Source organism: Alligator mississippiensis, chromosome 4 (assembly GCF_030867095.1).
Source record: "Alligator mississippiensis isolate rAllMis1 chromosome 4, rAllMis1, whole genome shotgun sequence".
Lineage (NCBI taxonomy): Eukaryota > Metazoa > Chordata > Crocodylia > Alligatoridae > Alligator > Alligator mississippiensis.
This window is the reverse complement of record NC_081827.1, coordinates 130,236,610-130,264,221: the sequence shown is the minus strand read 5'-3', so window position 1 is coordinate 130,264,221 and position 27,612 is coordinate 130,236,610. Positions and strand designations below refer to the sequence as shown.

Sequence of the window (27,612 nt, the reverse complement as noted above, 5' to 3'; positions counted from 1 at the left end):
CCCGCGCTGCCGGGGTCGCGGCGTCTGCGATCCGGAAGCACTGGCAGCAGAGTATGGGGCGGGGCGCATGAGACGGGGCCGGGGCTGCCAGCGGGCAGGTGAGCGCGGTGGGCGGGCTCCGCTGTCACCTGGCCCCGTCCTGCTTAGCCCAGCATGCTCTGTCCGTGGGGTTCTGAGCCGTCTCCAAGACCCCGCCCGGGGCCCCCGGCGGTGGCGGTGGGACAGGCGGGCCGGGGCCAGCAGCAGCCCGGGGCTGGATAGGATCGACTGCCCCCGCGGCGCGCCCCCCGAGCCAGGTCATCCCGCACCCTCCGCTCCCCAGGCCGCAACAGCTCGCCCGGACTCCCTCACTGCCCCTTCAGCCCAAATAATTGCCCACCCTTGGTGAAAAGGTTCCGGTCCTCGCTGTACTAAATGTAGTGTGTGCACACATGAAAGCCTGGGCTGTAGACTCCTACATGTGCTTAAGTTAAAAATGGGCAAGTTGACCCTTTGAGGGCAAGGCCCATGATGATAGTGAGGTGAAGATCCATGACAATAGTACCATATTTACTTAATTTTAAGACAAGGTTTATTTCCCCATTTAACAAAGGGAGAAAAGCTCTTCATCTTTCAATCAAGTCTGAGAACTTCCCTCTGTTGGGTCATAGCTGCAGCTGCTGCCTGCCCCCTGCCTCTGCACCTTGCCATCTCCCTTCTGCAGCCTCTGTTCCCCCACCTGCCTCTCTCCTTCCCTCCCTTTGCTTTGCATTGGCAGTCTCCTGATTAGGGCCCCAGTATGGCCCCATAGCAGCAACAGGCAGCCCCCAGCTACAGGGGCTGGGCTGGGCTGGGGCTGTGGTCCCTGTGTCAGGCTGGACTAACCATTGGTAGAACTGTGGTAGTGACCTGTCAGTGCAGAGTGAGTTTATGAGGCAGAGAGAGGGGAGCAGAGTCTGGGAAGGAGGGGGAAATCAAGGCTGGGGGAGGGGTCAAGCTGCTTGACCACCCCATACCACCTGACTCCCTATTGCCTGCCCTCCTGTGGCAGTGGGGTGGGGGGATGAATTAAAGATAGCCCTCCAGTAATTAGATTCTGGACATGGACAGTTGTAACACATTTATACATTTTCCATGTATAGAATCCAATTATTAGGGGGGAGTGTTAAATTCAGAATTGTATTAGATTCAAGTAAATATGGTAAACTGCTGCACTAAAGAATTGCCAGTCTAAATAAACAACAGGCTAACTTGGAGATGGGAGAGAGACCTAGGGCTGTCTGTGAGGAGTTACACCTCAGAAACATTACAAGTTGCTTTTGGTTACATAAGAAATCTGTAGCAGACTGGAACTGAAGACTTGTTTTGAACTAGAAGTCAGTGTCTTACTCATGAGGACCTTCCCTCCCGCTTTCTCTTTTTTGCAACCTGCCTTTTAATAACTCAGGGTTTTGTATATCAGTAAAGCAGGAAGATGTAATTTAGGGTCTATTGGGAAATGTAATATATTTTAATTTCAAACATCTGGAAATTAGAGTATAATCATTCTATTAAGTTATTCTTTTTTGGCACGAGTGTTTTTTACATCAAAATTGATATAGCACAGGCACAGCAGTAGATGGTGTAAGACATCCATGTAACTTACTACTTTTGCTCTTTCCCCTCTTCACCTTGGTGTCTGCCATAGATTGTCCCTTGTTGTTCCAGGAAGGAGTGTATGTTAGAAAACTCTTGTCTCCTTCAATCAGAGTATATAGTAGTGTTTGCTCAGAATGACATACAAAAAACTAGAGCTCTTGGTTCCAAAATGATACCTTTTATTAGACAAACTGGAAAACGGCAAGAAAATTGTCCTTTTCTGCAAGCTTTTGGCATCAAAGTCCCTTTGTCAGGCTCTGGGAAAAGTATAGATGGTAAAAAGTCCCCATAGGTAGGAAATAAACTTCATTTTTGCACAGAAAGAGCTGAAGATGGAAGGCTGTCCCTCTGGGTCCATGAGAGCGTCTTTGTGAGCTGTGTTGAGTAGCTTTTTGATGTGCTGATCAGATAGAATTCCTTCCTTTTGCTCAGAATAACATTTATGGGTGGGTTAACCCACTGAGTCAGCAGTTTTCCATTTTCTTCATTGACTTTTTTTGCTCAAAGATGAAAAAACGAACTTGGCTGGAACATCCAGAAAACACTTTTAAACCACAAGTTATTTTTTAAAGTAGAAAAAGACTGCATAACTATATGGAGGCTTTGTATGGCATAACTTTGCCTGCCCTTGTGTTTAACTGTTATCTCTGGCTGTGTTAATGAATTGCACAGTGTTTTTTTATTAGCTTCCTTATTGGTTCTATTGAGACTATCAGGACTTGGTCCTTCAATTGGATTTATTTTGGCAGGTTTCAGGTTCTATGCAGTCACCAAGATTCTGAATCGGGACTGGCTCAGTGCTGGTGTCCACCCTTGTAGGCTTAATTGCAGGACTGTAGCAGTCATATCTGTATAGGTATATACAGACTGTTTAAAGGATGATAGCATGTTTCTGTTAACTTTTTTCTCTGACTATATGGAAGAGTGTTCATATATGAGAGATGTGATGTAGGAAGTGAGCACTTTAGCGGTATGAGGGCTGTTGTAAAACAGTAGCCTTGAGAATCTTCCCTGTTACATCACTCTGGCAAAAGCAGCTGGCCAAATGGCAGTTGTATGAATAGGGACCTGCTCAAATCAGGATTTTTGTGAAATCAAACAATTGCTGCAAAACCCATTGGGGCAGGAGGGAGCTTACTGAAAAATAAAATACTGGCTCCCCAGTAGGAACCAGCAGTTGTCCTGGTCACCCAGCACAGCACGAAGAGGGCTGCTGCCCCCACCCCTTGCTGTTGATTGGTCGAGAGGGCTGCCTGTTGTGCAGCCCCATCCTTCAACAATCAGTCATAAGAGGAGCGGGGCTGCATGACAGCTCTCTCCACCAATTGGCAGTGTGTGTGGAGTTGGGGGACAGGGACTGGGGCCTTTCCACCAATCAGAGGCATGGTGGGGGAGTGCGCCCCCACAATAAACCTGCAAAAATGGTGACTGACCCACTGATATGACCAGGAAATCAGCTGGCCACCTCTTTGAGTTAAGTAGATCCCTATGCATGAAGCAGCAGAATAACAAGAAGGAGGATGTGGAAAAGTTAGAGAGGGCCCAGAGGTGGGTGACAAAAATGATAAAGGGCAAGTCAGACAAGGAGAGGCTGAAGGAAATAGTTCAGCTTGTGGAAAAGGTGCTAAAGAGGGTATATGGTAGTTGCTTTCACATACCTGAAGGTCTGCCATAAAGAAAAGGGAAAACACCTTTTTTCTCTTGCTGCAGATATTGGACATGGACCAGTGGTGGAATGACCTATGCTGCTGAAGTCGCAGCAAATAGGCTTAGGTTGGATATCAGGAAAAATGTCTTTGCTGACAGAACAGTGAGGCTGCAGAATAGACTGCCTAGGGAAGTTGTGGACTCTCCATCACCGGAGGTGTTCAGGAGGAGGTTGGACAGGCATTGGTCAAGGATGATCTAGGGATAACTGTGCCTATATTCTGCTTTGGGTATTTCCCATGTTTTTAGGCTTTGCTTGCTACTGAGTTTTACCCCATGGTCAGATTCATATGGCCTGTAGGAGATTTTGACTTCCTCTGTAGCGGGGATGTGGCCCTCTTCCTGGGATCTCTTCAGTGTATTTTTAACAACCTTTGCAGCAGCAGAATGTTGTTTTCTGTGGTCCCCTGCTTTACCTGTGGCAAGTTAGGATGTTGCGTCTTGTGTTGCATCAGGGTTGACTGTGTAATTTGGCTAAGAGGTTAGGCAGTGGATTTGTACCAGATGGTTTGGATAGGGATGATCCGGCCTCAAGCAGGGGGTTGGACTCGATGACCTCTCAAGGTTCCTTCTGGCCCTACTTTTCTATGTTTCTATGATTGATCGGTAGAATTTTGTGTTTTTATATAGAAAATCATCGCTGTGTAGTAGAACATTCCAAACAAGTAGCTTTCAAAGTCTTCTGTTGTTCCCAGGCTCACTGAGTGAGGTGACCCATGGGATCTGCTGTGAACACATTTGCTCTTTACTTATTGTTATAAATGATAATATTTCCAATGTCCTAGGCTTTATTTTGTAAAAGTTATCTAAGGGCAAATGTCAAATCTGACTTCAGTGGACAAATATTTTACCAGCACTAGAGATGGTAAACAGCTTGTTAGCAATGTTAGAAACAGACAGAGACTTGAACTGCCTTCTTTGTCCTCAGATTTCTCATATGTGTAGTTTGCAGAACATAAATGGAAGTGGGGGAAAGAGTTTTGCAGCAAATGGTGCCTATATTCTATTTGGTTTATAGATATTGATTTGTGTTCTTAGTCTCCCCTCTTCCTAAATTAAAGGCAAAGCACTTGACACATGCCAGATAAGTTCTGTGGAGGGAATTAAAAAGTATCTGCCAAGAAAGGGGAAAAAAAGGGAGGATGTCTTAAAACCATGACACGCTCACAAGTTGTTTTCCATTTAGGATAATGGCAGGAAAAGTGAAATGGGTAACCGACATAGAGAAGTCTGTGCTGATAAATAACTTTGAAAAGAGAGGATGGATTCAGGCAGCAGAAAATGAAGATTGGAATTTTTATTGGTAAGTACATAATACCCAATTACCGGTGGGGGCACATTTCTCACAGGAGGGCCACACTCTCTCCAATCTCTCAGTCCTGATCCTCAAGGGAAATTTACACAACACTTCCCAGAGATGAGTCTATGAGCTCCATTTCATCAACCTCCTGGATACTAGAGACCATGGACTAAATATAGACATTGGATTTTTGTTACATTATAATCTGCCTGGTAACTGACTCCTCAGCCCAGCCCCTGGCTTGTTTACTTTTCATTCCATCCGGGAGGAGGACACACAAACTGCTGAAACTGAAGGGTTTTTGAACCCGAAAGCTTGCTTAATAACTCTTCTCCATCTATTTGGGTTGGTCTAATAAAAGATAATCAAATTCACCCAAGGAACCTTGTCTGCCTATGTCCTTAGACCAAAACGGCTACAACCTAAACCCCTAATAACACCTGGGTATTTTTCAGCTTGTGACACACATTGCAAAGGTACTTTTCAATAAGTCAAGCAAGTGTAAAAATATATTAACATTATCAAAAGAACTAAGGTGCTGTGCAACTTAAATCTAGAATTAATTTGATGTAATACTTGTAAGGAAGTATGCCACTTAAATTGCCAGTGTTACACTTTGCAGGATTCCAGGGCCTTGATCCTTTGTTCAGACAGGTAGGAAAGTCTATTCAGTGTAGAGTCTGTGAAGACCCCATTGAAATCATTAAGACTTCCTAGGGCACAGAGCTACAGCTGTATGATTCTAGTTGTACAACATCAATCTTGGAGGTGGGCTTTTTGGATTATGGGTCTTTTGGGAAACCTGCCACCTCAGCATTTAGGTAATTTTTCTCCACTAGCAGTAAAACTGCCTTACAGTGGTATGGCTTTACTGTATAGTTTTTTGGGAAGGCAGTACATGAGTCTACTCAAATTACATTATATGCCACAGACTTACAAAAAAAATTAGATTCACTTTTTACTTCCTTTGGAGAAAGTATCAGTGTGAGGTCAATTTTGGCCTTTTTTTTTGTCCTGTTCAGAGACTTTGACCATTGATGTTGCGGTAAAACTAGACATAATCTGGTAACACGAAATAATTTAGTCTCAAATGTTCTTCCTTGCACTTCTCTTCTTACTGTATGGTATGGGATTATACAGAAGTAGAAAGAAGCCACATTCCAAGGACGAGAATGAATGGTGGACCAAAACTGGTTAATAAAGTGGAAGGAAGATATTCTTTGACTTTGCATGTGGCATTGGTTTACTGAGAGAGAGTGAAATGCTGTCTTAAATCCACTTGTGAAATAGTTACAAAATCTGGCTTAAGCAACAGTTCTGGATCACGTCTTTTTTGATATGTAAATGAAGCACCATCCATTTGAATAAATTCTGGAACTTTATTACACTTACACTGCTTTCCTATTGCTTTTTATGCTGTCAGAATTGTTAATCTTTTTATTTAAATCAGTTACTAAAATTGGTTTGACTTGACTTGGCTTGGTAATGGACACCTTGGCAATGCTTTTTGAGTATGATTTGAGTTTTACATGAGCTGCTCATGAAAACAGCTGTGGGATTTGTATTTACAGTATGTCATTCTCCTAAAATTAAAATTGAACAACTGTAATGTAAATAATGGTAAATTCCAAATGCCACTGATCTGTGCCACCAAAATGAGATGCATCAGACCCTCCCTCTGGTTTTACAGGAGAAATCAAATAGTTAGAAATGATGATGTTTAATTTTCATTTCTGAACCTCTGAGTTAACAACTTGCTTGATATTCTCTTGTATATGTCTGCTTCAGTTCTGCTCAGTTCAAATTTTGGAAGTTTTCTTTAAAAAACGTTACAGTTACAGACTTTTATTTTTATAATAGAAATGCTGAGGTTCTGAAGAGTAAGTTAGATTCAGAGAGAGATGGTTACAACATTTGATCATGTATTGGTCATTTCCAAGTCCTGCTGAAGACTGACTTGACTTCTGACAGCATCAGGCTCATAAGGGAACAAGTTCTCTCTACTCTAGCCTTCATTAGGCTTCAGAAACAGTGGGGGAATCCATTAGGCCTTAAATCTCGTTTAGTTGCATTTCACCTGTACCCACTGACAGAGATTCAGGTATGTTGGACTTGTTGTAACAACCTAAACTAAAAATACTTCCTAAAGACAAAAATAAATATAGAGGGAGTAACGATTCCCTTCAGATACTTAATTTAAAACATAAAACATTTTAGTCAAAACTAAGTAAAGAAGATGGAAACTTGGTCGCCTTCTTCCTGAATTCTGTTTCTTTGGGGGAAATCACATAGTATTTTTTTTTGGCTTTCAGGATGAGCATACAAACCATCCGAAATGTTTTTAGCGTGGAAACTGGTTATCGTCTTTCCGATGACCAAATTGTCAACCATTTCCCAAATCACTATGAGCTGACCAGGAAGGACTTAATGGTGAAGAATATCAAAAGATATAGGAAAGAACTAGAAAAAGAAGGGAGCCCTCTTGCAGAGAAGGATGAAAATGGAAAATACATTTATTTGGGTATGTATTTTTGACTGTTGGCACAAGTCTTGTTATTGATCACACATGGATTATGCATGAAAATATTATTTTGTGTCCTACGCTAGGATAGAACCACAGATTAATGCACGTTAAACACAAGCAGAGTAGATGTTGAATTTGCTTTGGGACACTTGTGTAAGCTAGCTACGTTTTCAGGTTACATCTCTATTGTGGTAAGTTCTGTAAGAAAATATTAGTTTTGTGAAAGATATCAGAAGGGTTTGAAGAATGGAATCTGTTGGGTTTGTTTTTGTGTGTGTTTGTTTTTGTTTTTTTTTCTACAGGATTGGTATGGTATGAATACTGGAAATTCGGGCATCACCCAATCTTCTGCCAACACGCTCAACACTCTTTGAACAAACAGCATCCATAAAAATAGCCTTTATTTTTTTTTTTTTATATTCTGCCCTTGGCATCTTTGCCCAGGATCCTAACAAATATAGCATGAACTGTAGTAGTTCAGTATTAGTTTTTAGGACTAAAGCTAATACTGAAGTCACACATCATAAAATGTGCTACTATCTGATGTGAAAAGCAAGAATGACTGTCTTGCTTGATGGATATTAAACCTAGTCTAGTGTCTTGGTCAAGGATTCCATCACCCATATCATTACTTTATCCTTTTAATCCTCTCCTTTCCCATGTCATTTCTTTGCTGGTATTTCATTTTAGTATCTGTGTTTGTATTTTATAGTTGACAGTTTGAGTTTGGGGTGCATCTCTAGTGCTTATAGGAATCTGTATGAAGCTTAATTTTCGGTGAATCGCCAGATAGAGGTGACTGAGTTCGAGCACTGCATTTGTGTAGGATCAGGAATGGGTTCAAACTGGCTGATTATTCTGGGGTGAGAAGGGAAGTAGTGGGACACTAAATATTTTTAATATTTGTAAAATGGAAAAGAAAACATGTAAACTGTCTTCACATACCTTTTGCTGTTTTTGTAAGTCCATTAAACCCACTAAAATATTTCATGAACCTCTAAAACAAGGCAATCCAAAAAAGGAAATATGTGATCAAGGAGTGCAAAATAAAATTGGCACGTGAGACTTCCATGGTAGCATGTGGTGATAGTGCTGCTATCTTCTGTGTGAGCCAGAGTGTAAATAAATGTTCAGGGTCTTAGGTAACACACTATATACTATTATTTGTATTCCTTTTGCTGGTACTTTCTCAAAGCCCTTCACAAACAATACCCCAAGAAGCAAGTGAATAAATATTTTACCAATATAGAAGCAAAGAGGCTGCCATTATTTCAAGTCCACACTTGGAATGAGTTAGTAACAGAGCTAGAGTCAAAGCTTTATGTGTTCCCAGTCTAATGATGAGAACTTGAAACCATGCTGAAAATCACATAAGGGAAGAGGACAGTCCAGTTTGCAGGCATGAAAACCCATGTGGATCAATGCTGTTTTAAACTAGGATTTGGTGAGACATAAGCATCTTATAGAAGAGCTGGTTACAAAAAATAAGCTTGGCTGAAATTGTCCTGAGTTGATTCAATCTAAATGGAAGAATAAGCAAAAAATAGATCTCTAAATATAGCTTTATGTTTTCAAAGGGCAAACTTTGAGAAAGTAAGGGAATTGGGTAGAGAAATCAATAGAACTGATGAGCTCGGGGCCTCACTGTAGAATAATCTTAGTCTTTCCACATTTGACTTAAAGCAGCAGTGGTCAACCCTCTGGCCTCATGGGCCAGATGTTGGCCTGCAGGCTGGATTCAGTTCGGGGTCAGTGCATGGGGCTGGTCCGTGACTGCAGTCCCTCATGCCAGATACAGCCACTAAGCAACCCATCAACCTGGCTCCATGTACTGGTCCAACCCTGTGTGTTGGATCCAGCCATGGAGTGGCTGGCCCACAGGGCTGTGTCACCCAGCCCACAGGGCTTCCCAAATGTCTGGAAATTTGGCAGCAATAGCAGAATTAACTGCCATGACTTCCAGAGCCATAGCAATTAATGCTGCCACCACCATTCCACTTCTGTCAAATTTCCAGACCTGTAGGGAGCCCCACGCTCTGGCGGTTGATCACTGACTTAGAACAGTTTGATCTGAAATTTGCTCTGACCCTTGTTTGGGATGCAGTTGTAGAGAGGGTCTCCAGGTCTAACAGAATGAATAAATATCATGTCAAGGAAGTGGAGAGATTTCAGAGAATGGGAAAAGGAACTAATAAGCAAAGAAAGGTTGTGACTAGCACATTACAAAATGGAGAGAAAGTGAGAATTGCAAAGGAAACTGAAATGAGTGGGAAAAGGTTCTTTAGCTATGTATATAAAATGGAGAATAAGGAAAGTATAAATGAGGTACTGTGCTGTGAGAATGGGATTGAGGCCAAAGACCATCAAAATATGGTCCAAAATCCAGTTGAACTGTGTGCCTCGGTTTTCAACAGAGGTGAAGATTCATAGAAGTAGGGTCAGAGGGGACCTGAGCAGATCATCTTGTCCGACCCCCTGCCTTGGGCAGGAATGAGTACAGGGTTCATATGACCCCCTACTAAGCTTAAGCTCAAATGACCCCAACTAGGTAGTTATCAAGCCTCCTTTTAAAGACCCCTAATGTAGGAGCCAGCACCACTTCCCTTGGAAGCTGGTTCCAGATCCTGGCCGCTCTAACTGCGAAGTAGTGCCTCCTGATGTCTACCCTGAACCTACTCTCAATCAACTTGTGGCTGTTTGTTCCTTGTTACTCCAGGGGGTGCTCGGGAGAACAGGGTCTCAACCAATCCCCTCTGGTCCCCCTGGTAAGTTTATAGACAGCCACTAGATCCCCCTCAGCCTTCTCTTGTGAAGGCTGAACAGGTTCAAGTCCCTTAACCTCTCCTTGTAGGCCCTGCCCTGCTGCCCCCGATCATGTGAGTGGCCCTCCTCTGGACCCTCTCGATGCTGGCCTAATCCCTCCTGAAGCGCGGCGCCCAGAACTGGACCAACTGTGGCCTGACCAGTGTTGCAAAGACGGGAGAATCGCCTCCTTGGACCTGCTCATGACGCATCTGTGGATACATGACAAGGTGCAGTTAGCCTTGCTGACCGCGTCCTCACATTGGCAGCCCATATTCATTTTGGGATCGATCATGACTCCAAGATCTCTTTCTGCCACTGTGCTTTCAAGAAGGGAGTCCCCCAGCCTATAGGTATGCTGCTGGTGCAGTACCCTGCACTTGTCAGTATTGAATCCCATCCTATTCTCATTTGCCCACCCCTGTAACCTGTCCAGGTCCAGTTGTATCCTGTCCCTCCCTTCTAGCATACCTACCTCGCCCCAAATCTTGGTGTTGTCAGCAAATTTAAACAGGGTGCTTTTTACCCCCTCGTCCAAGTTGCTGATAAAGAAATTGAACAATACGGGCCTGAGGACCGAGCCCTGGGGGACTCCACTGCCCACCTCCCTCCAGGTTGAACATGACCCATCCACCACCACTCTCTGGGTGTGGCCCCCTAGCCAATTTGCGACCCATCTGACTGTGTAGGCATCAATACCACAGTCACCTAGCTTTTTAATGAGAATGGGGTGGGAAACGGTGTCGAAGGCCTTCCTGAATGCCAGAAAGACTACATCCACTCCATCCAATGATTTTGTGACCTGATCGTAGACGGCTATCAGGTTGGTCTGACAGGACCTACCCTTAATGAACCCATGCTGGTTGCCCTTGAGCAACCTCCCCCTTGCTGGTCCCTCCCAGATGTGCTCCAGGATAATTTTTCAAAGAGCTTCCCCAGGACCAAAGTAAGACTAATGGGCCTATAGTTGCCTGGGTCCTCCCTCTTCCCTTTTTTGAAGATGGGGACCACATTGGCCTTCTTTCAGTCTTCTGGCATGTGGCCATAGCACCACGAGTCCTCATAAAGCCGTGCCAGGGGCCTCGTGATGACCCCTGCCAATTCCCTCAGCACCCTGGGGTGGAGCACGTCTGGACCTGCTGATTTGAACATGTCCAGCCCTTCCAAAAGTTCCCTAACTTGGTCCTCCCTGACCCTAGGCCTGGCAGAGTCTCTTTTGAGTCCGTCCTGTACCCTGGTGGGGGAGAAGTCACGGCCCCTGCTCAGAAAAATGGAGGCAAAGAATTTGTTAACCACCAGATTGCCAAGTGTATCCTGCAGGGGCCCCATGTTGCCTGGTGTCTTTTTTTTGCGCCCTATGTATTTAAAAAAAGGACTTTTTGTTGTCCTTGATCCTTGTTGCTAGCCCTAGTTCCGTCTCTGCCTTAGCCTTCCTAACAGCCTCCCTACATACTCTTGTTATGGAGGTATAATCCTCTTTGATGATAGCCCCCCCTTCCACTGGATGTACGCCTCCTTTTTGGCTTTCAGATGTTTCTGAATGCCCTTAGTGAGCCAAGGGGGCTTTTGAGCACTCTTGCCCCCTTTGACTTGCGTTAGAACTGTCACCCCTTGGGCTTGGAAGATCGTCTCCTTAAGGAACAACCACTCGTCTTGGACACCTAGTTCCCCTACTTTCCAGAACTGCAGTGCCTCTCCTACTAATCTCACCTCATTGAAGTTGGCCCTCCTGAAGTCAAGGTCTACTGCCTTGCTGCAGGCCCTTGACACCCTGTGCTGGATGGTGAATTCCAGTAGGCGATGATCGCTATTGCCCAAGTGGTCGAGGACCTAGAGTCCCCTCACCAGCTCGTGGCCAGGACCAGGTCCAGCAGGGCATTCTCCCTGGTGGGACTGTGCACCTCCTGGGTTAGGTGGAGGTCTTGTATCCCAGCAAGGAACCTACGCGAGTGGTCAGACCTGGCTGACTGTTCCTCCCAGCAAATGTCCGGGTAGTTTAGACCACCCATGACGACCGCATCCCTTGATTTAACTGCCTCCACGAGTTGACCTGAGAATTCGTAGTCCAACTCTTCCCCCTGGTTGGGTGGTCTGTAGTAGACACCCACTGTTAAGTCCCTTTCCCTGCGACCCCCTTGTATTCTGACCCAGAGCACTTCAGCCTGCCCCTCCTCTGACCCCATCCTGTTAAATGAGGACGTGTATGTTCTTTGATGTAGAGCGCCACTTCCCTCCCCCTCCCCCCCCTGGTTCTGTCCCACCTGTATAGTCTGTAGCCCCTAATGTTTTACCACCCAGTCGTGGGTTGAATCCCACCAGGTTTCAGTGAGCCCTACTATGTCTGGGTTTGTACTAGCTATCTGGAGGGCAAGTTCCTTCTGCTTATTTCCCATACTTTGAGCATTAGCGTAAAGGCATTTAAGGCCTCCTGTTGGTGCATGCACCCCGCCCAGATTCCTAGGACTATCTGGACCCTTGTCGCTTACCTAGGTACCTCTTGTGCTCATCGCCCGTCTCGGTTGGGAGGTGTCCTCATGTCTTGCTGTGGCCCCATCCCCCAGCGAAACTAGTTCAAATGATGCTGTATGCGATCAGCCAACCTGGAAGAGAAGACACGCTTGCCTTTAGGGGAGAGGTGAAACCCATCCCACCCGAGCATGCCCTCTGAGCAAAAATGCGGGTCGTTTTCCAGGAACCCAAGGCCTGCCTGGTGGTAGCAACCCCGAAGCCTCCAATTGACCTCATTGATGCAGGCCTCGTGACGCTGTCCACGTCTACTTACTGGGAGAATAGAGGAGAATACCACCTGTGCCCCCGTCTCCTTGAGCTTGGCCCCCAAGGCCTCGTAGTCCTTCATGATGCGGTCTGGGTTGCCCCTGGCCTTGTCATTTGTTCCCACATGGATTAGGACCATGCGATACTGGTCCAAGGGTCGAATGAAGGCCAGGATCCTCTCTGACATTCTGAATCCAAGCCCCAGGCAGGTAGCAACCTCCCGTCCCATGGGGTCGGGTCAGCAGATGGGACCCTCCAATCCCCTCAGGATGGAATCTCCGATGATGAGATAGAGGCTAGCTTGCTAATGGAAGCAGGATATGGAGCTGTGGACTGGAAACAACACATGTCTGAGGGTGGAAGGAAATGTCAGTTTAACATGCACAGCCTGGGGATGATCAGAAGGAACTGGCTTATGATATTGAGATCCAAATCTTTCAAATGGAAAGTGGTGTCATGTGACTGGAGAATAGCAAAAGGCAGTGCAGGGTGACACCTTAGAGCAGGGGTGGGCAAAATGGCAGTCGGGTAGCCAGACTCCATTTCCCAGCAGCCCTTCCATGGAGACCCCACGTGTGGCATGGGTGGGGCATGCAGCTAGATGAAGAGCTGCACTGGGGCTGGGGCCTTGCATTGGTGATAGCACATGGCCAGAGCTGGGGCAGAGCCATGATCCTCTGCTTGCATGCCCCTGTCTGTGCAACCTGCACTCATCGTAGGGGTGTGCAGGCAACAGATCACAGCTGTGCCATGGCTCACCCTCTCCCACAAGATCCCAGCGTCTCCCCAGCCCTACTTACCCATCTTGCTTCCAGCTGTGGCCCCATCCCAGCCACCCACCCGCATCTCCTGCCTGCGTGGGTCCTGCCCCTGGTGGTGGGTGCCCAGGAAGCCAGAAGAAGCTGTTGCCATAGGGGCTGCTGGCAAAGAAAGTCCACTATGGGCCCAATCTGACCCATGGGCCAGACTTTGCCCACCCCTGCCTTAGAGACTGAGTGCTTCAGAAGGACATAAGTTTTTGCGGGCAACGTGGCATCTGATGAAGTAGGTTCCACCTACAGAAGCTCCTGGTCTCTAAGGTGCCACTCAGCTCTGACTTCAAACTGACATGGTTAACTACCTCTTTCTATTCACGGATAATAATAAAGGCAGTAACTATATGTAAGAAAAGGAGGGGAAATGATTCAGGCAGCCACACACCCATTTGGTTGATCTCAGTACCATGTAGGATTGCAAAACAAATTGACTAACATGGAGGTAAAGAGAAAATGGAATAAAATGCAACACAGGTTTATCACAGGTGGGTTATACTGAACTAACTTAATACTTTACTTGGATAAGGTAACTGGTTTTTCAGACAGGAAATGTTTTTTAGATTGAACCTGGACTTCAGAAAAGTATTTGATATGGACAAATTTTCAAACTGGAGAAGATGGGATATTAATGCAAGGTTGGTGAGGAATTATCTGAAGGGTAGATGGTAATGGGCGATGGTAGAAAGAAAGTTTCAGGATAAAGCACAGGTGGGCCAAGTATGGCGCACAGGCCAGATCTGGCTTGCCAGCTGACTGGATCTGGCCTACAGTACTTCACATGGGGCCAGTCCCACCCTCTCCCACTAGGACAGCCCACACTGTGCTCCCACCAGCTCAGGCCCTGGCTAGCATGCACACTTTCCAGCAGAGCTGTTCTTGGCACTGCTCTGCTCTTGGCTTCAGCAGGAGCTGCCTGGCTGAAGCTTCCTGCTGCCTGCTTGCTTGCCCGGAGCTGCACAGCAAGGGCAGGAGCGGGAGGAGGCGGCATTGTTGGAGGCAAGGAGAGCAGAGCAGCACCCAGCTGGTTGCAATTGCACCAGGAACAGCCCCACCAGAAGCTGCATGTGCTGGCCAGGGCCCAGGCCAGTGGGGCTGTTCTGCTCCCCTCACCTCCAGCAATGTCAACTCCTCCTGCTATTGTTCATGCTGCACCACTCTGGGCTGGTGTGGGGAAGCTTCAGCCAGGCAGCTCCTGCCCCAGCCTGCAGGACTGTGGCATTAGTTCCCAACTGCCTTCTACCTGGTCCTGCGGGCAGGCAGGTGGAGCAGGTGGAAGGCAGCTTGGAGCTGGAGCCTCACGTGCTGGGGCAAGAGCCACCTAGCTGAAGCTCTCCTCCTGCCCATCCACCTGCCCAGAGCAGCACAGCAGGGGCAGGAACAGGAGTCGCAGCTGGAGGTAAGGGGAGCAGAACAGCCCAGGCCCCAGCCAGTGTATGCAGCTTCTGGTGGGGTTGTTCCCAGTGTGGTTGCTGTCAGCCAAGTGCTACTCTGCCCCCTTTACCTCCAGCGGTGGCTCCTCCCACTCCTCTCCCTACTGCATTGCTTCAGCTGAGTGGCTCCAACTGGAGGCAAGGGGAGCAGCACCTGGCTATCTGCATTTGCACCAGGAACAGCCCTGCCAGAAGCTGCGCGCTGACTGTAGCTGGCAGGTGCAGATGGGACTGCGGCTCAGGCTATCTTGGGTAGGGATTGGCCCCATGCAAGCGCTGTGGGGGCAGCTGTGAACTGGGTGAGCTCTGCTGCGTACGCCTCATCCTCCCTCCCCTCACCACCGGTTCTCTCCCAGGCAGTTCCCCCACCTCCCTCCATGCACATTCCCCATACACATCCCAACCCCCTCCAGGCAGGGCATGCAGAGAGCAGATCACACCCATCCCTCTCCCAAACACTGCTCCCTGCCCACCCAAAGCCCCATACGATTTGTGGTGACTTGTTGCGTGTGGTGGGGGAATGCTGACCCAGTTCACAACAGCTCAGCAAAACTCACTATGTAGCCCTCGGGCCCAAATAATTGTCCACCTTTGGGCTAGAGGGTGTTCCTGAACAATTAGTATTGTGACCAGCCTTATTTGTATGTTAATGTTAGGTTCCATTTTATCTTAGTTCAGAAGTGTGTAATAGAAAAAAATGGAAAGCTAGTGAAGATGTATTCACTGGTGCATCACTGTCATTGTCAGATGTAGTATTCCAAGTCTTTTTTTTTTTTTTTAACTACTTTAGATTTTGTGCCTGTCACCTTTATGCTTCCTGCTGATTACAATCTCTTTGTTGAAGAATTCAGAAAAAATCCTTCCAGCACCTGGATTATGAAACCTTGTGGAAAAGCTCAAGGAAAGGGGATATTTCTTATTAATAAACTCTCTCAAATTAAGAAATGGTCTAGAGACAGCAAAACATCTTCGTAAGTTTAAAACAGGTTTACAGTCTTTTGTCATAACCTACTAGCCAATTGCCTGTCAAGAATGACAGGTGGGGGGGGTAGAGGAGGGGCATCACGGATGGAGTGCTACCACCTAAAGCCCTATGCTGCCACTGTTCTGCCACTTACAGGGTGGGGGAGTCGAGGCCAGCCCTGCTGGCCTGGGCTCCCCAACCCTCTGTCTCGTCATTGGCATGGCTTCGGAATCATGGTGGCACTCCCCCATGCTTGGAGCACTCTGATTGGCTGTTTCCACCAGAGTGTGAATGAAGCATTATGGACAGACGGACGGACTTACTTAGCCTTTTATATTATTAGAATTACTGTTAGGCATGTTTTATAAAATAGAGATCTTTCTCTGTGCAAAAAGCCATTAAGCATTAATTTGGTTGAGCTATCATTTTTCTCTCTCTCTTTAATGTCACTTAAAACCTGTTGACCTTCTGATTCTGTTTAGTGCAAATTATTCCATTTGGTGCTGCGTGACAAGCAGTCATTTAGCAAACTGTGGAAATATGCTTTCAGTGTAGATCTGGGGTTTGTATGTCTAGATAGGCAAGGGAGGAAAATGTCATGGGCAGGCTGGAATAACTATTTTGCTGCTTGATTTTGAAGACCTGGGAGTTAAAGGAGAATCTTTCATTAAGTGATTTAATTTTCAGCTTTGGAAAGGTCATGTGACCACTGCATACCTCCCTAGTCAAATGAATCATGAAAACCAGGCACTGTTCTGAGAAGAAAAGACTGGCCTGTCTGAACTCTCTCCCCATGAGGCCTGGAGAGAGGAGCTATCAGCTGTGGCTCATTACTGCAGTTCAGTGCAGAGAAAACAGCTGGGCCCTGTGAATAGGAAGCACAGACAAACTAGGGCATTCATTGGGAAGAAGGAAGAGAGAAAAAGAAAGAACATGGGGGGGGGGGAAGGGTCTCTTGTTGGTATTGTAACCCATCTAATATGGCTCTTCTACTAAAAGGGAAATCTTTATTGCTTAGTTTTTGACAATCCCCTTCTAATAAAGACTAACTACAGGCAATTGTTTTCACAATGGGGGAAGAAAAAAAAACCACCTGAAGAATAATTTTATGGTTTCTCCTTAAGTTGCTTTTTCTACCCTGGCTTGAAAGGGTTGGTGATTGCCCTCCAGATTAATAGCAAGGCAACACTAGCCTAACTGTGTTAGAATACATATGAATAAGGGTTGTTGAAGTGGAAACTCAATATTGACATTAAATTGGTTTGATAGTTTTTAAACCATAAGTGTAACTTCTTGATGAAATGTAGTCTCCAAGGCCTCAGTGCCTTTGTTTATGGGTCTTTTGGATAAAAGTAGCTTGCTGAATCTGAGTCTAATATGCATGCTACCCTACAATGCTTAAGGCTTATCTTGTTCATTTGTTTTAACTGCTTTGCATACATGATGCAAACTTGTCCTGCACACATTAACTAGGGTAATGTTAAATGTTAATGGTACTATAGGATTTCTGTCAGAATGCTTCTGAGGAAGGAAAAATATTTTTGTATAATAATCACATTCGAAATGTAGAAGATTAGGTTTTGTTTTGGTTTTGTTTTATAGGTTTGTTTCTCAATCTTCTAAAGAAGCCTATGTGATTTCTCTCTATATCAACAATCCTTTACTGATTGGAGGGAAGAAATTTGATCTCCGCTTGTATGTTTTAGTGTCTACGTATCGTCCACTCCGATGTTACATGTAAGATTATATAGATTTGTCCCTTAAAAAAGAAATACGTTTGTTCTCGTTGGCTAGAGAAGTTTTTAATATTTGTTTTCCTCAACTTCAGTTGCATTTAATATATATTTTAATACATTTTTTTTCTAGGTATAAACTTGGATTTTGCCGGTTTTGCACTGTAAAATATACTCCAAGTACAAGTGAGCTAGATAATATGTTTGTACATCTTACAAACGTTGCCATTCAGAAACATGGGGTAAGTGTTATGAGTTTTTTTTAAATGTTCATTTGCAGTCTAATATTAGGCATGGCCAAGCAAACTGTTGAAATGACTATTAAGAACAAAGGGGAAGGCTGGTTCTTCAGGAATATGCTTACATTTTCTAATGTGTATTTGTGGGAGTGTGTAAAACACAAACATGACAGCAAGCTGTGCTGTTTTCAGTTTTTGTTTGGCAATTTCCTGAGGGCCTTGAGGCAGATATGAGTGATACAACATGCTCCAGTTGTGGTCGAGGTCTTTGTTAACTACTCCTGATTGTGTAGTCATCTGTCCAGTCTCATCCATTCAGCCTGTCAGGACAAGTGCTTTGTCATCAGAGTAGATTCGAAGAGGATGAAGCTTTTAGTCTGTATCTGCTAGCTGAACTCTGGGATCCTAAGGCATTTTTCATGGAGGAAGTATTGAGAACAGCATGTTTCAGATGCTGGCTTTTGTACACATTTTCAGACACGTCCGTCCGTTCCCCCCCCTCCCCCCCCCCCCCCCCCCCCAAAAAAAAAGCTGTAAATACATGCAGAAGCTTCTTGGGCCTTGTACTCATGAGTGAACTGTCTTCCTCTATAGGTTGTCTTCATTTTTGCTTCTAGGTATGTTGTAGCTATGATATAACAACCTTTCATAACAAGTAGTTTTGACAGCTCTCAAAGAAGAGCCTTTTAGTATTCTAAAAATTATGTTTTGGCATACTGAGGAGCTTCATTAGTGTGCATGTACTTTTAGCTAGCTCAAAACTACCCTGTTTTTTTTTTTTCTCTGCCATTCTAACCCAATATATTTCAAGGCTCCTCAAGTAAGCCTCCTGGTCACAGCTGCAGTATAGACTGTAATGTAGTAGTGCAGCCAAATGGGGTTTTTTTAAATATTAAAATTATTAATTATATTTCCAATAAGATGCTGCAAAAATGTATAATTTCAGTATCTTCATGACGTATTGGTATTTGGTGTCTCTCTCTGCATGCTGGTTTAAATATTAATTTATTTTCTGGCTTGGAAAATGTCTAATAAACCACACTTGTAATGAATAGACCATTAAACATAAATGAAAGATATTTAAATATAAGTGCTAAATTAGCAGTATATTAACAGCAGTACAGTTACTGTTAAATATATCAGTCTTCCTCAAATAAAACCCAAGCTGTTTCCTTTCTGTTTGGGAAATCAGATTGCCTAGTAGTCACCTCCGCTTCCTCTGTCCTCTGCTTGGTCATTAAATAGACAAAACGTGGTTTTTGTCAGTTTGTTTTTGGTACTTCTGTACTTGAAATTCCCACAAAGCAAGTTTTAATACCCATTTCTGCATTTTAAAAAATGTAACTTGATATAGAAGTGATAAGAATGTATTCCATGTTTATATAATAACAGTAGAAGTTGAGCTTGACCTTTATAAACCATCTTGTAGCAAAACAAACTGAAAAACCCAGCAACTTTCTGCTTAAAAACAAATTTTAAGTTTTCTGTGCATGAGAACAAAACTTCTAAATAATAGCAAATTCCTTGAGACTGAATTAATGTCTTAATTCTCTAGGATGACTATAATCACATTCATGGAGGCAAATGGACAGTGAGTAACTTGCATCTGTATCTAGAGAGCACTCGTGGAAAGGAGGTCACTAATAAGCTGTTCAATGAAATCCATTGGATAATTGTACAGTCACTGAAGGCCGTTTCAGTAAGTAATGTTAATGAAATAGTGGCAGTGATAGCTTTGTGGCTGCAACCTCTGAGTTCCCCTGAAAATAACCGTGAAGAAATTTACCTCCTGCTAATACAGGGGTGGGCAAGATGTGCCCCACCAAGCCATTCTATGTGGCCCACAGGGCCCCTAAAAAATTTAGAAAATTAATATTAATCTGCCTTGGACTGCCTGTCATGCAGCACTCGATGACTTGCCAAAACTCAGTAAGCGGCCCTCTGCCCAAAATAATTGCCCGACCCTGTGCTAATATGAATGGTGTGAATGTTGAGGATACTTTTCTTTTTTGCATCCTAAAACTGCTGTCTCTTGGCTCCCCTATTGACTGGGGAGGGGAGGAAGCTTAATTGGCTGGGCAGTATATTCAGTGAGTGAATTGACATGACTCCCAAACCTCTTATTCTCTTTTAAAACACTAAAATTGTGGATACTTCTGAGCTCTGCCTGTGCCCAAGATACTGTTTTGGTCATACCAAGTTTCATAGTTGTTAGGGGTTGGAAGGGACCTTACAGATCATCGTGTGCTGTCCGCCTGCACTTGGGCAGGAAAGACTACTGGGATCAGACAACCCCAGCAAGATGGGCATCAAGACACCTCTTGAAGATTGCCAGAGTGGGTGACTGTACCATCTCTGGGGGGGAGCCTGTTCCAAACCCTCAGCACTTGCCTTGTAAAGAACTTTATCAAAGAGAAACTAAATCTGAAAGACATTGTCACAGAAGGTTGGGAATGTTACAGATTAGTAAGCTTGTGTGATTTTTTTGCAGTTCTGTTAAACTTGAGAAATGGTGTTATCCAAAACCCATGTAAAAATAACTCATTAATGGCTTGACAGGGCTTTAAAATGCGTGAGTACCTTCACTGAGTAACTTTATGCATTTGCAGAAGACAGGCTTCCCGAAGTGCTGAATCAGAGACAAGAAGAAAAGGTAGCCTGTCTCAGTATTAACAGAGCTGTTAAAGAGAGTAAAACTGTTGGGGAGGGAAGGAAAACAAATACAGGGAGGGAATGTGTTGATACTTTTGTCTCCTTTGTGCTTTTGGAGCATGAAAAAAATACTTCTCCAATAAAGTTTCCTTCCTTCGAAAACCACTCTAAATAAAGCACCACAGCATCTCGTGTCTTCAGTGTCCAGCACTTCAAAATGGCAGTGGGGGTGCTTTAATTAAAGCTCATTCAACAAGCTTCCGTTAAAGTGCCCTCACTGCCATTCTGATGTGCATGGATGCTGAATGTGTGAGATGCGGAGGCTGCTGGAGCATGCTAATTAGCTCGCACTAGCAGACTCAGTTGAGTCTGCTCCCTGCTGTAATTACAGCCTTTATAAAGTGTAGCTACAGTGTGTCAGAGCGGCATCCTCACACGCATACAGGCACCCATTGCTGCTTGTGCCATCCCTTAAGGGCCACAGAAAATGGCCTATTTCTATCTTCATTATAATAGCCCTTAAGATATTTGAAGACTGATCAAATCCCCCTTAGTCTTCTCTTCCCCAGACTAAATAAACCTGACTTTCTATTGCAAAAAGATATTTAATGCTTTTGTTTTCATGTGATGTATTTAAAATGGTATTTAATATTATCCATTAATATAATTACTATCATAATAGTCAGAGCTGGAGAAGATGACATTTACCTTGAAAAAATAAAGGTAATCCTAAATACATTAGTAAAATGTTATCTTTAAGAGTAGAAAATGTTTTATGAGAACTGGCATGTAAAACTAGTGCCCTGTATATGTACCACATGGCAAAATAAGTCCATAATCTTTGAAGCTGCTTAGCAAGTTTTTATCCTTTAATGCACATATGCTTCTTTTCAATTTGTTTCAGCCTGTAATGAATAACGATAAACACTGCTTTGAGTGCTATGGATATGATATTATCATTGATGACAAGCTTAAACCATGGCTTATTGAGGTAAAGTGTTGGAGGACGTATAAACAAACATCCTCATTGTTTCCTTTCACACAACAGCTGAGAAGAGTTCATCTGCTGTTTTGAAGCCTGAGACTTCCCTTTTTTCAGATCAGTGTAGATTGGGAAGGCTGTTGCAAAGTAGGGCAACAGAATAGCTTTTGGGACTTGCAGCATGTCCAAATTCAAGAGTAAACTTGTGGCCTTCTGCTCAACAGACTGGTAAAATCCAGGTGCATTCACAATATACTTGGACTCCTGCGGTTTTATGAATGCCAACATCTTTAATGCACCAGTAGCTGTAAAATTGGTATGCACTCAGTCACATGTAAATCTAAACCAGCTAAAGCTCAGCTGTTGTCCACAGCACAGCTCAAACGTAGCAAAGCTAGAAGAAAGGATACACGTAACAGGAAGGCAAATTTAAGATGACACATGGTTATATAATTTTCTCTGGTTCACTAATTTCTACTTTACTTTACCCAAATCTTATTAGTAAGCTTACATTTTAAAAGCTAGCAGTTCTTTGTTTGGTTGCCAGCTTACATTTATAATTATCTAGCAAATTTGTTTGTATTTATTAATTGGGCATAAACTAAATAGAGAGTCCCAATAGCAAAAGGCTTCTTACACATTTTACTAGCCAAGAAGACTGTGACAATGAGGAGTTCAGAGAAGGCTTACAAATCAGAGCAGTTTGTTCAGAATAAATAGGTCTGTGAGGCCCATATGTAACAACTGCCCAGCTGAGGTAAATGAGAAATGTTAACTTTTTGTTGTTGTTGATGTTATCTCAACTTATAAACCCAAAAGTGCTGCTGAATTTAGTTTGACCAGAAAAACCCTTCAGTCAGATCCTGAACGGAATTTACTGATAGTGACAGAAAATATGAAATGGACAGCTCAGTTTCTTTTTTTTTTATGGTTTTCTGTTGAGATGTGGACTAATTTCCAGGCTAAAACATGGTAGTGTTGTTAAGTTCTGTATAAGAAACTATGTGTAAATGTAAATACTGAATAGGAAATATTTGTTTCTTTTGTAGGTCAATGCATCCCCTTCTCTTACCTCCAGCACAGCCAACGATCGCATCCTCAAATACAATCTTATTAATGACACACTTAACATTGCGGTGCCTAATGGGGAAATTCCAGATTGTAAATGGAATAAATCTCCACCAAAAGAAGCTCTTGGAAGTTATGAAGTCTTGTAAGTTTTACCAGTGTCCTATGTTAATGTGAATAGCTTTGTCCCTTGAATGAGGAAGAACTTTTATGACAGGCCAAATAGATTAAATGAATTTCTTTGTGGTGTGAAAGACGGACAGAAAGGGCTCTGTGCACATCAGCAGTATGTTTGGAGCTGGAATAATACTGGCATTGATATTGAGCAACCTATGCTTTCATGTAAAAAGTTGAGTTGTGGGCTGTCCATTGTTGAAGCAGTTATCACTCTTTAAAATGCATAGTAATCTACATTGCATTGAGTATAATATATAAGTAACAGTTATACATGAATGTGTATCAAGAAAATAAATACGTTGTTAATTCATGTAAATGTTGTCACTCAGCTCTTGCAATTCATAGAAGTGATGTTAAAACAATGGAATTCCAAGATTTTTCTAGTTGACTGTAATGTGTGAATTAAACTCATGATATACCTTCAGCTCTAATATTTCCCTTTAATTTGGGATGTATTTAGAGGGATGCTGAAGAAAATACCCCAATGCAGTTGGAACTACCTAAATATTTTGAACCTATTTAAGATCTAATACTACTGTAGTAGTGTTAACTGCCCAACTTCTGGACAGCGTGGGGGAGGGGGCTGTGTGCTGTAGTGGTTGCAGATGGGTCTTCCTTGCTGTGCCAGCACAGCTACCTCCTGTTTACTGTGCAGCAGAACCTGTGTAGCTTCTTTCCCAGCTGCATGCTCAAAGTGGCAACTCAGCCTCTCTTGCCATGTGGGCAGCCCAGCTTTCCTACTAGTGCCCACACAGCAGCTTCCCTCTGCACTACTTCCAGGATCAGGGGCAGGAGCAGGAGCCAGAAGCAGGAGGAGGGAATGGGAACCTGGAGACCCCTACTGTCACAGCAGACAGAACTATGGAGGAAGTGAGCCTGGGCCAGAGCCCAGGGGCTGCACCTTAACCCTTCATAGGGCACTTGCAACCTTCAGTCTGCCAGTTGGACAGCCTTGTACTAGTTTATGCCATCTTTTTAACACCCTGGTCCTTCAAACACTTACAAACATGAATAAATGTACTGTTATAGGATCATAGGAAAATAGGCCTGGAAGAGACCTCATGAACTCATCTATCTAAACCCCTGCTCAAGGCCGAATCATTCCTGACTACAGCTACCCTAGCCCCAAGTGTCTGTTTAACCTGCTCTTTCAAATTTACAGGAATGGAGATGCCACAACTAGGTAGCCTGCTCCTATTGCTTAACCACCCTCATAGTCAGAAAGTTTTTTTCCTAGACTCCAATCTAAATTCCCTCTGCTACAGTTTGAGGGAATTGCTACTAGGCTTAGACTTTTCTCTGTGGGTGCAAGGGACATCTTCACCCTTTTCTCTAATTACCCTTCAGGTACTGGAAGACTGTGGGGGGATTTGATAAGTTTTCTCTTCCCCAGACTGTTCTTTCATCCTGTCCTCATAAGTCATGCTTCTCAAGCCTATAATCATTTTTATCACTCTCTGCTGTACTTTCCAATCTCTCCACATCTTTCTAGAAGTGTGGGGCCCAAAATGTTACACGTTCATAAATGTTTGCAACATTTGGAGCTAATTGTTTTATCTGGTAGCTATATTTCATATTGGTTAATGGGCCAGAGATGAACATTATTTCTTCAGAAAGTGTTATACTAATATCACTTTTATTTGTTGCTTGCTATGGTATTTCTTAATTTTGAGCCAAATTATGCCCTTGGATACACCCAGTAACTGAAATTAATGGAAAGCAGGAATATCTGATGCCATTGTGGGTTTATACATTTAAAGAGACACTTGCTGCATTACATCGATTGTCAAGAAACTACATTCTGTTTAAATACCATCTACTTTCTAATTTGCCAATTCTTATGTGAATGATTTACTGGTGTCACAATTCAGTCAGTCATTCTGGAATTCCAGTGGCTCCTATATGTGTGCTGGATGGTGATGTTACTAAATAAGTAGTCTTATCTTCTTACTTACCTGTGAATCTACAGGAACAGTGGGAAGAAATACATGAATGATAATTAGCTTCACAGATTTCTGTAGCTAATTTTCTATGTTACTGATCAAAAAACCCTTATCATAAGTTTGCCAATTTAAATATTTATTGAAGTATAACGGCAAGTGCTCGCTTTTCTAGCCATATAAACTTTTAGCCGCATAACTCAGTTTGAACAGTGACATATTAGACTACCATGTAAGTCAGGGGCAGGCAATTATTTCAGGTGGAGGGCTGCTTACCCAGTTTTGGCAGGCCGTCGAGGGCCCCTTGACAGGCGCCCCGCCCCCTAGTCACCATCTTGGGACCAGTGTCCCAATGTGTTGGGACCAATGTCCCAGGGCCAGCACTGATGGGGCCCAGAGCGGGGCACAGGCTGGCAGGGGTCTTTGGAGCCGGGCTGGGCTGCACCAGCCGGGAGAGAGGGAGTTGGTCCGGCTCCATAGAGGCCCTGCCGGCCGGGACCCCACGCTCCTGCCACCCTACTCTGGGCCCTGCCAGCACTGGCCCTGGGGCATCAGTATAGGCCCTGTGCTCCTGCTGGCTCCTGTGCCTGCTTACTCCCAGTGCCTCCCAACCCCACGGTATAGGCAGGGGGCAGCACACAGCCCCGATCCCTTGCTTGCTGGCAGGGTAGAAGCTGGTGTTGAGCATGGGGAAAAGCGGCCCCTTGCCTGCCCCATGGCTGGCGCTTCCTGCTGCAGGCCCTCGAGGTCCATGTGGGGCTGTCTGGAGCAGGCACAGACAGCCCCACGTGGGCTGCAAGCCGCTACAGCGTGGGTTGTCGGCCACGGGGAGAGTGAGGCGCCGCTTTTCCACGCTTTCAGCACCAGCTTGTAACCCGGCCCCCCTGCCAGCCTGGGCTCCAAGCTGGCTCTGGGCTCATCCGTCAGCAGCAGCAGCTGCTGCTCCCTCGCTTGCTGTATCAGGCAGTGTTGGCTGCTGCTGGCTGCCCAGAGCTCGCACGCAGTGGCAAATACTGCCCGGAGCAGAAAGTGGGGGGGGCCACAGCTGCTGTCACCACACACAGCCCCGACAGGCGTGGCTGGAGCTGGTGCAGGGCCCAGGTTGGCAGTGGGGGCCGGATTACAAGGTGGTGCTGAGTGCAGCAGGGGGAAAGCAGCCCCTCTCCTGCCCCGTGCTTGGCACCCCATGCTGCAGGCGCTCGCAGTCTGCGTGGGGCTGTCTGGAGCAGGCGCAGGCAGCCCCACATAGGTTGCGAGTGCCTGCAGCATGGGGCGCCGGGCACGGAGTGCAGGAGGGGCCACTTTTCCCTGCTCTGAGAAGGAGCCTGAGGAAAAGCTGAGTGCAGGGTTGGGAGGGGGGACCAGCCGCAGCGTGAGGCATCGGCCATGGGGTGGGAGAGGGACCACTTTCCTCTGTGCCGGAAAAGAGCCCAGGGAAAAGCTGAGTGCGGGGGGTGGGGAAAGTGGTTGGCGCTCCCTGCCGTAGGTGCTTGCAGCCCATGTGGGGCTGTCTGGAGCAGGAACAGGCAGTCCCACGTGGGCTTCGAGTGACTGCAATGCGGGGCGCTGACCACGGAGCAGGGGAGGGGCCGCTTCCCCCCTCCCCCGCATTCAGCTTTTCCCTGGGCCACTTTTCCCCGGGCTCCTTCCCTGCCCGGGGTCCTCCCCTGCCCTCCACCCCCCTTTCTTCTTTACCTGAGATTTCGGACAGGGCAGCCATGTGGTCCCGGGACAAAAGCCCCTACTGGGGCTTCCTGCTGGGGGGGGGGGGCGGGTGTGCCCTGCTGTTGTGGGAGCTGACCGGACTTCCCCTGTGTCCTACAGCCCTTGCTTCCTGTCATTTTTTACAGGAACCAAGGGCAGGTAAATATTAATTTTCTAAATTTTTATGGGCCCCGTGGGCCAGATAGAATGGCCGCATCCGGCCTGCGGGCTGTATTTTGCCCACCCCTGATGTAAGTTAGTAATTAAGCAGTAACAAAGAAAGGAAGGGTTATTGTTATGCCTTTTGCTGTCTTTTGAACGGAAGCATTAAGATGCACTGAAGAAGTTATTTCATTTTAGGTATGATGAAGAGATGGCACAAAGTGGTGGGCCAGACCGTGATTTGAGAAGCCGGTCGGGGCAGTCCATTGGAATAAAAGGAAATCGAGCAAGAGATTCAGGAAAGCCTGTGCTCACTACATGGAAGTAATGACAAAAATCAATACTGAAGGCTGACTTTTAATTAAGTTTGGAGCTGTGCTCTACTCTCGATAGGATATTATTTTGAACTGAGCACTATGTTTTTGGACAAATTCTTTCTGTTTGCATAATGGTTGCATATGGGATATAGCAGTGCTCAAAGGGAACAAATGCATTTCTTCGTACAACTCGGAGAGATCTGTACAGAACAGGCTTTGTACAAATGGTGTGTGTAATCAGCTATTTTAAGAGTAAACTCAGTTTACTATAACTATTATGCTGCATGTGGTTATGTCTAAATTAATTACAGCAATTTTGCTACACACACACTCAAAGAATTAATATGTGAATGGCATTAAACTCTTAAAAGCATAACCACACAGACTTCTGAGAAGCATTAATATTTTTTTTTCCAAAATATGGCTGCTTTGGCTTAGTCTTCTTTTAAAGAGCCACCTTTTGAGGAATGAAAACTCAAAACAGGCATTCTTAAACTATTTATTCCTGTGTAAGATGTGATTTTTGTTTTCTATAAAAGAATATCTGTTGTAAGTAATCTGTCTCTACACTTTTTTAATTTTAATGCATTTTTTTTCTCCTTTCCAATGAGTTAAGTATGCACAATAAACTTTGGATTTTATGTGGTCAAGATTTTACTGCAGGTTCTTAAAAAAATAAAATAAAAAAAGAAGAGTAGTGGTCA

General features: G+C 44.8%; 1 protein-coding gene across 2 annotated transcripts; it reads left to right on the top strand.

Annotated features, from left to right (window-relative positions):
• Positions 1 to 27,612, top strand: TTLL1 (TTL family tubulin polyglutamylase complex subunit L1). Of its 2 annotated transcripts, XM_006261723.4 has the most exons (10): positions 1 to 98; positions 4,511 to 4,627; positions 6,937 to 7,145; positions 15,761 to 15,941; positions 17,537 to 17,671; positions 17,801 to 17,909; positions 19,462 to 19,605; positions 21,463 to 21,549; positions 22,590 to 22,753; positions 26,790 to 27,612. In XM_006261723.4, exons 2-10 carry the CDS (start codon positions 4,515 to 4,517, stop codon positions 26,917 to 26,919), a joined length of 1,272 nt encoding a protein of 423 aa, XP_006261785.1. In that variant the 5' UTR covers positions 1 to 98; positions 4,511 to 4,514; the 3' UTR covers positions 26,920 to 27,612. The 2 variants fall into 2 exon arrangements, with proteins under 2 accessions (XP_006261785.1, XP_059582612.1); XM_059726629.1 differs by lacking the exon at positions 19,462 to 19,605.